At 45.2% G+C, this 12,214-nt stretch overlaps 1 protein-coding gene across 1 annotated transcript in view; it reads left to right on the top strand.

Moving 5' to 3' along the window:
* Positions 1-11,752: 11,752 nt before the first annotated feature.
* Positions 11,753-12,214, top strand: part of BMPER (BMP binding endothelial regulator) — a gene marked incomplete at both ends in the record, with an annotated part of 145,674 nt that continues 145,212 nt past the window's right edge. The window contains one exon of the mRNA XM_080339243.1: positions 11,753-11,867. Coding sequence (XP_080195369.1) covers positions 11,753-11,867 — 115 coding nt within the window. The remainder of the gene's footprint in view (positions 11,868-12,214) is intronic.

The raw sequence follows: 12,214 nt of genomic DNA, 5'->3' as shown, positions 1-12,214 counted from the left end.
ACTGAGCAAATAAATCCCAATGAGTAACAGAGTTAGTACATTTAACCTTTTGTGTGTCTCATTAACATCAACTTTTTCAACCTTGGCCACTCATTTTTGGTTTCCAGTTTACAGCATGCCAGGAGAGGACCTGATTGCTAAGCCTGGTGAGCTGCCTGCATTCGACTTGATAATTTTGGTCACACAAAAATACAATCTGGTCCTACTTGTTCAGGATTATTGCGCTGGCCAGAAAAACAATTTCTACAAATTCTCTTCCACCTCTCTGCCATTAGAGATATCCAGTACACAAATCTTGGACCCTCGGTGTTTAGCTGAGTTAGGCTTCTTAGGTCTCAAGCTGGTGGGAATGTCCACTCTGTGGCCAAGGTAGGAAGTGGGTTCAGGCATTTACCTGAATATGTGTTTGAGTTGCTATAGTAGAGCTGGTCAAGGCTTTGTGATAACATTTATGGAAAGCCACATGCACTGTCGCTTTTTGTGCAGAGGATTATTACCAAATCACTTTCATGTTGACTTCTGATTTGAAGCTCACTCTTCTCTTTCTCTCTGGTCATTGTCCTCACTGCTGTAGGTTTTTATTCGCCAAGTTTATAGATAAATTATTCCTTCTCCATATCACTTTTGCCCCTGTTGGTAGCTATCTCCTTCAAAAGCAGCCATGCAGTGCTGGAAGCAAAGTGAGCAGCACAGCAAAGGTGAACAGATCAAACCACCTGTAAACAGCGAAGTTGTATAACTCTCACTGATTCAGCATCCAGCGGGTGTGGTGGAGCAGTTTCCAAAACGGTGAACTTACCAGAGTGGCCAGAGGACATTTCTGTTCAGAAAAAAAAAAAAAAAAAGCCTGAGGGTATAAGCAAAAGGAGCACCTGCTTAATTTCTTGTGCATACCTCATCGTTAATTAGAGCTAGACTGTTAGTCATGTGGCTTCTGTGGTGAGGAGATTTTGAGTTTGACTTTCAGCTAGGACAAACCAAACCTGGGGTAGTCGAGGCTCTGACAGTGCACCCAGGCAGCCCCAGAGCCATGCACTGGCCCTTTTCCCCTTCTCCTTATCTCCCCACGCACACACAGGCTCCTCTGTCTGTGCTTCTGAGCAGAGCAGGAGCGAGGATGCTCGGTTTTACCTCTTAAGGACAAATCTCCTGCTCAAGCACACGACTCCAGTGGAGGCTGCATCTGCAGGCCGGCTGTGCCAGGATCCTTCAAGATGTGCCATGGATTCCCCTAGCTTCATGCCTCCACCTGGATCACGTCAGAGGTTTCATATATTCTTCACCATACGTAAACTATAGCACCAAGTGGTGCTTAGCAAATACTCATAAACAGGTTAAATAGTTTTAACCTCTCCTTACAGGCTTCTGCATCTTTCTCCATCTTCACCGTGTGCCCAAAGGGGTATTTTTTGGGTTACTGTACTGCACTGTCTCTGCTAGTGCTCAGTCCCTGTCCTTTCCCTCACTAAGGCCTGCATTATCAAAACTAGCAGATAATTTGGATTACGCTCATTTTCTAGATAGGCCCATTAAATTCGAAAGTGAAACCGCAGATTTGGAGAATTTGTTTGCAGGTGAATAGAGCTATTGTTCAGCTGCTCCCATGCTCAAATCTTTGCAATTCAACTGGAATCTACCAGCTGTGAAGAAGTACTTACTTTGCATTACACCTCTTATAAGAGAAAACAAAGTATATCTTTCAGAGCCATCTTTTCTTCCTCATTTCTTCTAGTTTGCATCATCTAAATTCAAACTGTTTTAATCCTTTTCTGCACTCGGGCCAGCAGCTGGAAGCCTGCGAAAATATGTGTTCTATCCTCTGTATGCTCTGCAGAAACAGCTTCACAAACCACAGAGACTATTTTAAAATAAATGGCCATTTTTTGAAATCCTGTCATTACAAAGCCGAGGCTTGATTGTTGTCCTCTGAGTGCTTCATAGCAGCAAAATTCCTGCATTTTGGGAATTGTGCTCTCTCTTCATCCAGTTGGAGTGGATACAAAAGCAAAGCATGGAACTGTTGTGAGCAGTGGGTAGTGCTCACACTGTTAATTTCTGTAATGGCCTGTATTGTCATTTTGTGGAATGCTCAGATATCAATTCATCATCATTTGGAGTGTAAGGATGATTTTTTTTTTTTTTTTTTTTAAAATAAATGCACAAAAATAATCTTCAAAAAAGTCCAGTTGCTTTCATTCCTTCTGGCACAACAGAACTGAAAGCAGCTCCACTGTGGGGTGGCGAAACCATCAGTTCTGCCATTTATTACTTGAAGTTTTTCTTAATATGAACATTTATGAAGGTAAACACACACTTCAAAACAAATCCATTGAAGAAAGTAATTGTGAAATCGAAGAAAAAACATCCTAGATGATCTCTTAGGGAGCAATTGGAGTGTCCATCTTGCAGGTGCTCCATGCTGTGCGTGTCCCAAGCAAGCCATCCAAGCAATGCCAATGGGCAGCCAAGTCTGTAAGTACAGAGGCACTCATGCCTTTCCTCTGAAGGTTTCCAGTTGGGCTTCTGGGTTTGTTTCTGTCTAATTTCTGTGAAACCACTGGCTCACAAGGGCATCCTGGGAGATCCTAGACACTGACAGCTGCTTAGCTGAGTTTGTGGATTAATTTAAGTCTGACACCAGTTTGAAGACAAGGGCTAACTAAATGGGTTGCAACAGAGTGGGGTGTCCTTGGCTTCTTCTGGGACCACAATCGTATCCCACCAGGCTGGAGATGTGGCTGTCTCTGTGCACATCACTCAGTGCTGCCACTTTCAGAGAGCTGCGGACCCAAATTACTCCTCCTGGGGGCCATGGAGATGCACCCCTTTGGGAGAAGAGACCTATTGCTTGGGTTACCCAACACAGAGTGAACCTGAACAACACTGTAGTCGCCCCACTTTTGAATGGTGTTATCCTGGCAGGTTCCTCTGGGGACTGGCTGCAACAAGACCTTAGAGAAGGGCCTTCAGCCCATTATGCGAATATCCTTATTGGCCTTGTCAGGGCTACTCTGATATGTGAATGTTTCTTGGAGAAGGGTCTAAATTATGTGATTTATAAGCATGGTGAGCAGCTTCCGAAGTCCTTCCATCGCCTCAATGTTATTTTTGTTTAATAGCTATCTGATTTCCTGACTTCCATACCAACTACACTACAGTCATACAGGCTGACTTCACTGTGATCAAAACATAAGAATATTAAAGTCAATTTGATCAAAACCTAACAATAATAAAACTAGTTAGAATTTTACATGACTTGGTAAAGGGGTAGCTCCGTGTTTTTCAAACTAGCTTAATTAAAAACCCAAATCTCCAAAGTCAAATTCTGTTTTGAAAATAGCTTAGCACCAACCAGTCTCTCATAAGACATCATTTTGTACGTCAGAATATCTGCCAGCCGTTACCTTGAGACTTCAGAGTCCGTGTTTAAAGATACTTAAATAGCATATATCGCATGTAAATACACATTTAAAATTCTGTGGAGCCTTAAAACTGTTGATTGATTGTTCTCTTCAGTCACAAGTAATTCAGCTGACTCTTGGGTTTAACCTGCTAATATATACAAGACATGTGACTGATACTTTCCCAAAGTAAATACTACTCCCTGTCTCTGTTCACCTCATGCTTCTAAATGATGTATTTAGAGGTATGCTACTGTCAGATAACCAGGGGATTTGGCAGAAACCCCCTGCAGATCTGTGTAATGGCACCAAAAGCTCACCTCTGGCACATTTAATGATGCTTTCATCTCCCCTTGAAAGAGCCTTAGATAGCTGAGAGGCTGGTAGATGGATTGCACTGCCTTCTGGAAGTAGGTTTTTTTTTCCCTTGCTCAGGTGACTGTGTGTTTTCTTTTTAGTGAAGGTCTAAGATTAATCTGACCTGGGTGAATCAGTAGGAAAATGAGATGGGTTTTTAACAAATTTCTACTGTGTTGCTAGTATACTTGCTTATTTCTGGTTTTGTTTGTTTGTTTGTTTTATCTGTACTCTTTGTCTGTTTTGGGGTTTAAGCACATGTGGAATATCCAGGATTTAATTAGTCAGTCAGATTGGGGAGCCGTTCAGTGTAACTATGAAATCTTGTGGTATTGCTGCTTTAATAATGTCTATATCACTCAATATGAAACTGCACAACTAGCAGGAGTTTCAACAGATCAGTGCAGGATTACCCTGATTTGCTCATGCGTATTATCTGAACATATCCTGACAGCTGGATCTGGAAAAGACTGCCTATGACTGTCAGTTCATTGCTCTTTATATGTGTGGTACTGTCAGTCAGTAGTACAGATCGGCTATTACCGTTTAATTGAGCGTGCTTCTTTTAAATCAGAAGCCAAGAAGAAATAATAGGGAGGATTTCTTACCTATACTAGCTGTAATGTTGCGTAGCAAATTTTCTTAAGAAAAAAAAAAGTAGTCAGTAATTTGCTTAAGCTTTGTATCTGGAGAAAAAAAAAAAAAGGGGGGGGGATCTTTGTAAAACTGGGGTTTTTTTCTCCTTCTTCTCTTTCTCCTTCTTCTCCTTCTCTTTCTCCTTCTTCTCCTTCTCTTTCTCCTTCTTCTCCTTCCTTTTTTCTTTTTCCTTTTCCTTTATTTTTTCTTTTCAACCCTTTCCCCCCCGCGCTTTGCCCCTTTTGTTCCTCCCTTTCCTCCTTCCCCTTTTTACCTTCTTTTTAGTTTTTTCTTTCTCTTTTTTCTTCCCCCCTTCCCCCCCCCTTTTTCCCCCCTTTTCGCCCCCTTTTTCCCCTTTCCCTCCCTTCCTCCTCTTCTCCTCCTCCTCTCCTCCCTTCTCTCCCCCCACCTTTTTTCTTTCTTTTTATTTTTTTTCCTTTATTTTTTCGTCTTTCCTTTTTTTCCCCAGATAAAATGAGGTATGTAACACTAATTGCAGGGACGCTAACAGCGGGATACCCTATACAGCCAAAGCCAAATGAGATATAAGAGAAGGCACGTTCCGAGAACAAAACCAAGAGGGCGTTTCGCTCGTGTATGAACAAGGCGCTTGCACACACGGGTGAGGTTGCCACGAACAGATCCGCGGCTCAGCTTCCCCGCGGAGGCAGCTGCAGCTCCAGCTCGTCCCCGCTTCGCAGCCGCCGGGCTCTGCGCTCCCAACACCGCCACCTGCCCGCGGCCGCACCGCGCAGCACCTTCGCCTGCCCGCCCGGCCCTTCTCGACAAGCTGTCGCTTTATTTTATTATAGGCGAGGTAAAATTAACGGCCCTCGGTCTCCTCGTGCTCATTTCGGTGTGAACGAGGGCACCCATGTGAAGGACAGGGGGCTGCGACTTGGTGTGTTTCGTTCCCCAGACCTCACCTATGAGTTTTTAAGCCTTTTAGCTGGGTCTCTTTAGCTTGGAGGAGACTGAGGGGTGACCTACTTAATTTTCATAAATATGTAAAGGGTGAGTGTCACAAGGATGGAGCCAGGCTCTTCTCAGTGACAACCAATGGTAGGGCAAGAGGTACAAACTGGAACACAGGAGGTTCCACTTGAATTTGAGAAGAAACTTCTTCACAGTGAGGGTGCCAGAGCACTGGAACAGGCTGCCCAGGGGGGTTGTGGAGTCTCCTTCTCTGGCGACATTCAGAACCTGCCTGGACACCTTCCTGTGTAGCCTCATCATAGGTTTTCCTGCTCTGGAGAAGGGATTGGACTAGATGATCTTTCAAGGACCCTTCCAATCCCTTGCATCCTGGGATAAATTCTGCTGTAAAGCAGGAATAGCAGCAGCAGAAGTGAACTTGCTGCTTAGAGTCTCAGTAGGTGAAGTGATGATCTCACAGGGCACGTGTTGTTGGAAACTTGTTCTTGAGCAAAAACATAAGCCTTTGCCTTTCTGTGCTGGGAAGGAGCAGCTGCTGTTGAACTGGATCCTGGCTGGAGGGAAAAATTATCTGTCAAACTAAGCACGTCTTTTTGCAGCGGGGAGTGGGATCAAGAGTTTCTGCTCGTGCAGAGCGGCTCTCTGCAGTATGGAGACGATTCGTCCTCATCTGCAATTATCAATCTTACATTTTATAAAATGTTTCTAGAGTACTCCTTGCTTGTTGCATTTATTAGCTGGCATAGCAGACGGGCAAAATGCAGATTTTGGTTTCTCTCAGAAACTGAAAACAAAGAAGTACCTCATGTATGTCAGGCTTCATGTGATTTCATTAGCCCTTATCCTTTATCGGACACAGCAGATGTTCAAGGGTAAACCTAACACAAAAACACATAACCCACACAAAATAATTTTTATTATCTCTGGAAGACAAACTATTTACAGCAGCGAAGTAACAAAGAGGAATTCGAGCATCTGCCACTTCATTCTGTTTGCTTGGCCTGTGGTCTCTTGAATAGCTTCTGCTGGTAATCCCATAGTTAAGACGGCATCAGCATTTCTGTTATAATTTACTTTTTTTTGTTGTTTTATTATATTTGATATGGACTGCTACAGCAGTCCATAGTCTCCACATTGGAGCAATATTTTTCTGCTGCATACAAGTATTTTTCAGTTGGAGATACTGATGGCATCTATGCCCAGTTTAGTTTATGCTCTGTTCATTTGGCTTGCATTTGTACAAATAGAGGTTTTGAAGATTCTTGCAATGAGAAACTCCCTTTTGTACGGCTTTTTTGAGTTCATAGAAAATATAATTTAAACAACAGAAGTATGCAAGCTTTCTGTGCCAGGACATTCTATGTTAATAAACTTTTAAAATGTTACTCATTATATTTATCTTGCCACAAATAAATTAAATGCTTTGCATGTTCCAGGGGTTTATGGAAAACTGTCAAAATGATGAGTGGTTTGATAAAATTTATAAACATTTATTCAAGTAAGTCTCACTGTAAATTTTAGATACTTTCTTCTACTTGCCTTTTATTTAAGGACATCGACCATATACCATTTTTAATCCTGTTACAGTTTTAAAACCCTCTTAGTGGGGTCTCCAGACCTCATTTACATCCATTTAGTTTTCTGAATATTTTGCAGAAGGGGAGCTTTGTCAGGAGCACCTCTTTGCTATACGCAGGCCGGTCTCAAGGTTTATTAACATTATCTCCTGGAGGAAAAGAGTCTACCCGAGAAATACTGTTTGTTCGCACTGATACACACTCTTAACTTTAAAACATGATTAAGCACAGAATGAAGGAACATGCATAAGTATTTGAGAGGCTACAGCTCAGCTCAGTAGGACTGAGCTGCAAAGACCTGATGAGCCACCAAAGGATGAACAGTAGAGTAACTCCCATGCCCTCTCCTGCATGAAAGTGCGATGTCTCTATCATGATCCCCCTATGAGTTACTACAGAGCAATGCTATGAGTTACTATGGAGCTTCCCAATTGTTGTATGCTGATGAACAATGATAATAAAATACTTTCCCAAATTACAGGTCTTTTGGCAAGAATTTGCAGGGTTGCAGCTTATCAGAGCCACGCTTGCAACTGCAGCAGATGTGTGTGATGATTATCTAAGTTATTGGATGGAGAATTCTTTAGGAAGATGTTAATAACAATAGAAATGTGTAAGTTCAATCTGATATGCAAACCATCTTCAGTGTCTTGTGAATGTATGGCCATTTAGCAAAATAGAACTGGAAACAGTGAATTGTGCCAATTTACGTACCCTTCAATACAGTGTTTATCTGAGACATTTTTTTCTTTATTTTGAGATATCTCATAAATACAAAGAAACTGTGCTAAAATAATGCATAGTAATGTAAAAGTAATAAAAGCAAGGCTACTTCCAGTGCTGACATAGACACGTTCCTGTGTAGCATGTTTATTGCACATTTTCTTGCATGGTAAGGGACCCTTAGGAAGGCCTATGCTGAAGGATGAATTTCCTGAACAAAGTAAAATACATGTGAATTCTAGTGATTCAGTGCCTTCCTCTGCTTCTGCAAGAATTCTCTAGCCCATGAAGAGCAGGCCTTCTAGTGTTTTTGACTTGCCAGTAAAACAGATAATCATGATGAAACGTGTGAATGTGATCGCTGCCATCTTATTCATTGTTAACTATAGTTGACCATAAAGCTTTTTTTTTCTTTTTAGGCAGATGCTAAGTTGAACCTTTATTATGACCAGCTAATGGCTGACATTGTTGTATGTCTGACTGCAGGGAAAGCATCACTGGAGAAGAAGCTGAACTACATACAAAGTGGTATTTGTGAACAGCTACTGCTCCATCAAGCTGGATGAACCCAGGCTGAGCAATAATCAAAACTAATGAATGTATCCTGTCAGTAATAACTGATAGCATTAACATTTATACAAAAGAGGTAAGGTTTTGATGATGTGACTTCTGTTTTAATTACTGGCATACAACAACATCTCTGTGCATATCCAACAGTAGGACAAAGTTTTCTGTGTGACCTGATTTTGCTAAAATTACCACAGCTTTGAAGGCTGCTTGGAAAAAAAAAATCAGTACCTCTTCAAACAGGGATGCAAAAGGAAAAAAAAGCCCTAACATTCTATTTAATGTGGCATTACAACCGGAAAGGATGCTTACCTCTGATAAGGTAGACGTGGGAGATAGGGTAAGGGAGAGGTAAGAAGCTGAGACAACCCCCATACCCGTAGCACTGAATGGGAGAAACTAAGGTGGGGGGAGGATTAAGATAGTAGATTTCCCCTACAGGCTGGGTTTTACTTCATGAGAGATTTCAATGAGAGAGCGACCTTCCTCCTTGTCATGCCACCATTATCAGTATTAGGAAGAAACGGAGGTTGCTGCTCACAATAAGCATCTCCCTTCTTCCCTGATGAGAGGCGAGATATGGAATCAGGGCATCAGGAGGCTCGGAAGCAGCACCATTTCTCAGCTGGCTCTTTTACTGGGCAGCTAACAGTCTGTGAAGTGTGGTGTAGGCATGGTACTGGGAGGCTTAGGGTCTCATTTCATGTATTTTAAGCAACCAAGATGGGCAAATTCCTCACCCCAACACCAGTGCTACCACGAAAGCAGCACAGACTCAGAGAGCTCACCCCATGGACAATATTTTCATCCTGCATATGTTGATTCAGAGGTAAGTTTTATACCTAATCAGTGTGTTGAAGGTGCTTTAGTGACAATCACAGTTGTTGTTTGTTTGTTTGTTTGTTTTTCCACAAGAGAACCAAAACTGTATAACAAATCTGTGTGTATTGCTCCATAACTGCCCTGTCTTAAGTATGATTTCATCACATGCCCTTTTTAACTGATTGAGTTATGGCAGGGCTTGAGCGTGCAGTTCAGTTGCTGTAGCCTCCTGTCTTCATTTTATAAAGGAGATGAAATTTTTCACATTTTCAGAGTATTTTAGCGAGTTCCCTGATGTTATTTGGATGCCTGAGTTGTTATTTGATGCCCTCATTGTGATTTCTATGTTTCTCACACTGTGTGACGTTAATATTTAATGAATTTTAGACCATCACGAAGAGAAGATTCGATGCACATAATGATGTAAGTACTCTCCTGTGGTAGTTGTCACTTGAGAAATTATTAGGGTAGATTTCTTTTCCCTATGGCTGTTGATGTAGAAGGGCTGTGGCTGCACTGGAATTAGAAAAGGGAGACGTAGCCACTAATTACAGATAGAGAAGTAAGAAAAAGCCAGTTTGCCAAAAGATGAAGTATATCTTTCCAATGGAAAAAACATTCAGACGTGAAAGTCTCTTCTGGAGTACTGTGCAATAATACGCACCTCTACAGGCTCATCTATGTTTAAAATGCAGAGAATCGTGAAGACAACGTTCCCAGAAAATAAAAAAATCCAGGCTACATTTATGTACTGGGTTCATTGTGTGCTTTGCACAATGTGTGAAGTAAATTTTCTATCACGGTTTTATTTTAATGGAATATGAAACCATTTTAATGGCATCTAAATTATCGTATTTGCCTGTGCAGCTTCAACCTGTACATATTGAGGCTGAGACAAGAAAAACGCAGGCTTTCTTTTCTCATAGAGAAGGATTTTGCTAGTGATGCCTACAAGTTTACAAGTATCAGTTTTTCATAGTCTCTGTCACAGGTGCAATTTTTTTCTATTTTGACTTTTGCTTGCTACTCCAACGGTAGGTAATGAATTGTATTGGAGAAGAGGTGTACACATCTTACTTTTTAGAATGAACATGCAGACTTTTGGTCTGGACTTTTGGGTTTTTTTCTTAAAATTGACACACAAATCTAATTGTCTTGCTTCTTACTGGGAACTGAAATGTATTTCAAGTAGTCATGTATGTGCCCGTCTGCCATGCACCTGATTTGCCACTACTGTAAGCTTTTTTGAAATAGCAACTCATATCCACCGCCCCCAAAGAAAGAAAATAGGAACGTGTATAAATCTGAAAATGTTTTTCAGCTTGTCGTCAGACTAGTTTATTTCAGAGAGCATTCATTCCTCTAAATGAAACATCACAGTTCGAAGGAAAACGATTTGTAAAACAGGCTTGGAAAGATCTGTCACAGAAAAACCTCCTGTCATACACCACAGGCGTCATCCCATCCAGACCATACATGCATGCATGTGTGCAAACCTCGATTTTGGTGATGTTTGTAGCTAATATTGCTTGTGTTTATACCTAGGAGAGCAAAGCGTGGACCTGCGAAGGGAAAGTGTTAAGGAGGAGCTGCAATAGCTACAGCCCACCGAGAAGCGATGGGCCGCGGGACCCGCACGGCAGGTCAGGAGAGCGGGGTCGCGGTAGCTGCCACCCTGCTGCTCCCCAGCCCCTCGGGCGGGGAGGCGGGTGAGCCCAAACCCCGCCGAGCCGCGGGCCAACCCGATGGGGCGAGGCAGCCCGGGAGCTGGGCGGGAAGGGACGGAGAAAAGCTCCTTCGGGCGGCAGCGGGCCCGGGAAGCGGCCGGCTCCGGCTGCGGGAGTTTGTGCTGCGGCTGCAGGGAGAGAGGGGGCAGCACAGGGGACGGAGGGAGGCGGGAGGGGATGTCGGCGGCCCCGGCCGGGCGGGCAGCGGGGGAGCGGAGCCCCGCCGCGGCGTTCCCCGCGGGCAGCCTCCGTCCCTCCCTCGCGTCGCTCCTTCCCTGTCCCGGCTCTCTGACGGCCAGTAAAACCTGTCCGCAAGCACAAATGGCACTGACACAAGCCGGAATGCGGACCCCGCTGGAGAAAGCCGGCGCCGCCGCTCTCTGCCCAGGTACCAGGATTTCGGCTGCACCGGACTTGTCCGAGGATCCACGTTTCCTCCCTCCTGCTCCTCTTTTACCTTTTCCTCTTCTTCTTCTTTCGTCCTCTTCTTCTCGTTCCTCTCCCTTTCTCCCCGCCCCACCCGCCGAGCGGCCGCGGGCGCAGCCCCCCGACGCCGCGGCCGGGCCGGGCGGTGCTCGGCGGGGCCGGGGGAGGGAGTGGCCGGGCATCTCCCGGCAGGGAAACGGGGTCTGGGGCTGGCAGCCTGTCTGTGCGTGTGTGCGCTTCTGGGGGAGGGAGGCACGGGGGCCGGGGGGTGCCGGAGGAGGGACTATGGGGAGAGGAAGGTATAAGAAGGGATGCGGGTAGGGGAGGGGGGGTGATGGAAAGAGGGGGTGTGGGGCCGAGGGGCAGGCGCTGACAGCTGCTTTCCCCTCACCCACAGTCCCCTCCCCCGGTGCCGCCGCAGGGTGGGACTCCCCGGCGGGACACCGTCTCCCGTCCTGCTCCCCACCCCCCCGCTGCTGCCCGGCGCCGGGGGTCGGTGCTGGGGTGGCCGGGCTCTGCCACCCGACGGCGCGTCCCGGACTCTGCCCCACAGCTGGTGGGCAGCGGCACCTCCGGGAGGATGCCCCGGTTCTGCGTGGGCTGGGCGGCACTGCCGCGCCTCGTCCCGGCCGCCGCCGCCGTCCTCCTGGGCGCCCTCTGCCTCCCCGGGGCTCTGGCCTCTTCCCTCCTCACAGGTAAGAGGGCGCGGGGAGCGCGGAGCCCACCTGCCGCCGGGACCCGCCGTCGGGCGCGGGGGCTGCCTGGCATTTCACCGGAGCGCGGGAAGGGCGGACAGCTGGAGGTGTAACCGCGTGGTTTGGGGCAGGTGAACAGAAGAACCGTGCTTCCCTTTCCCTTTTTTATTTTCCTTTTTCTGCCCCCTTCCCCTCGAGGGTTATATTTTCCTGATGTATTTTCACAGAGGGAAATGCTGAATTGATTTCTAGTGCAAGCGAGGAACCATTAGATTTTGAGAAGTGATTCCAACGTGACACAGTACCGGCTAATCAGCGTGAGGGCCATAAAGGGATTTCTAATTTGA

Source organism: Nesoenas mayeri (assembly GCF_963082525.1).
Source record: "Nesoenas mayeri genome assembly, chromosome: 2".
NCBI lineage: Eukaryota > Metazoa > Chordata > Aves > Columbiformes > Columbidae > Nesoenas > Nesoenas mayeri.
This window is presented reverse-complemented; position numbering and strand designations above follow the sequence as displayed.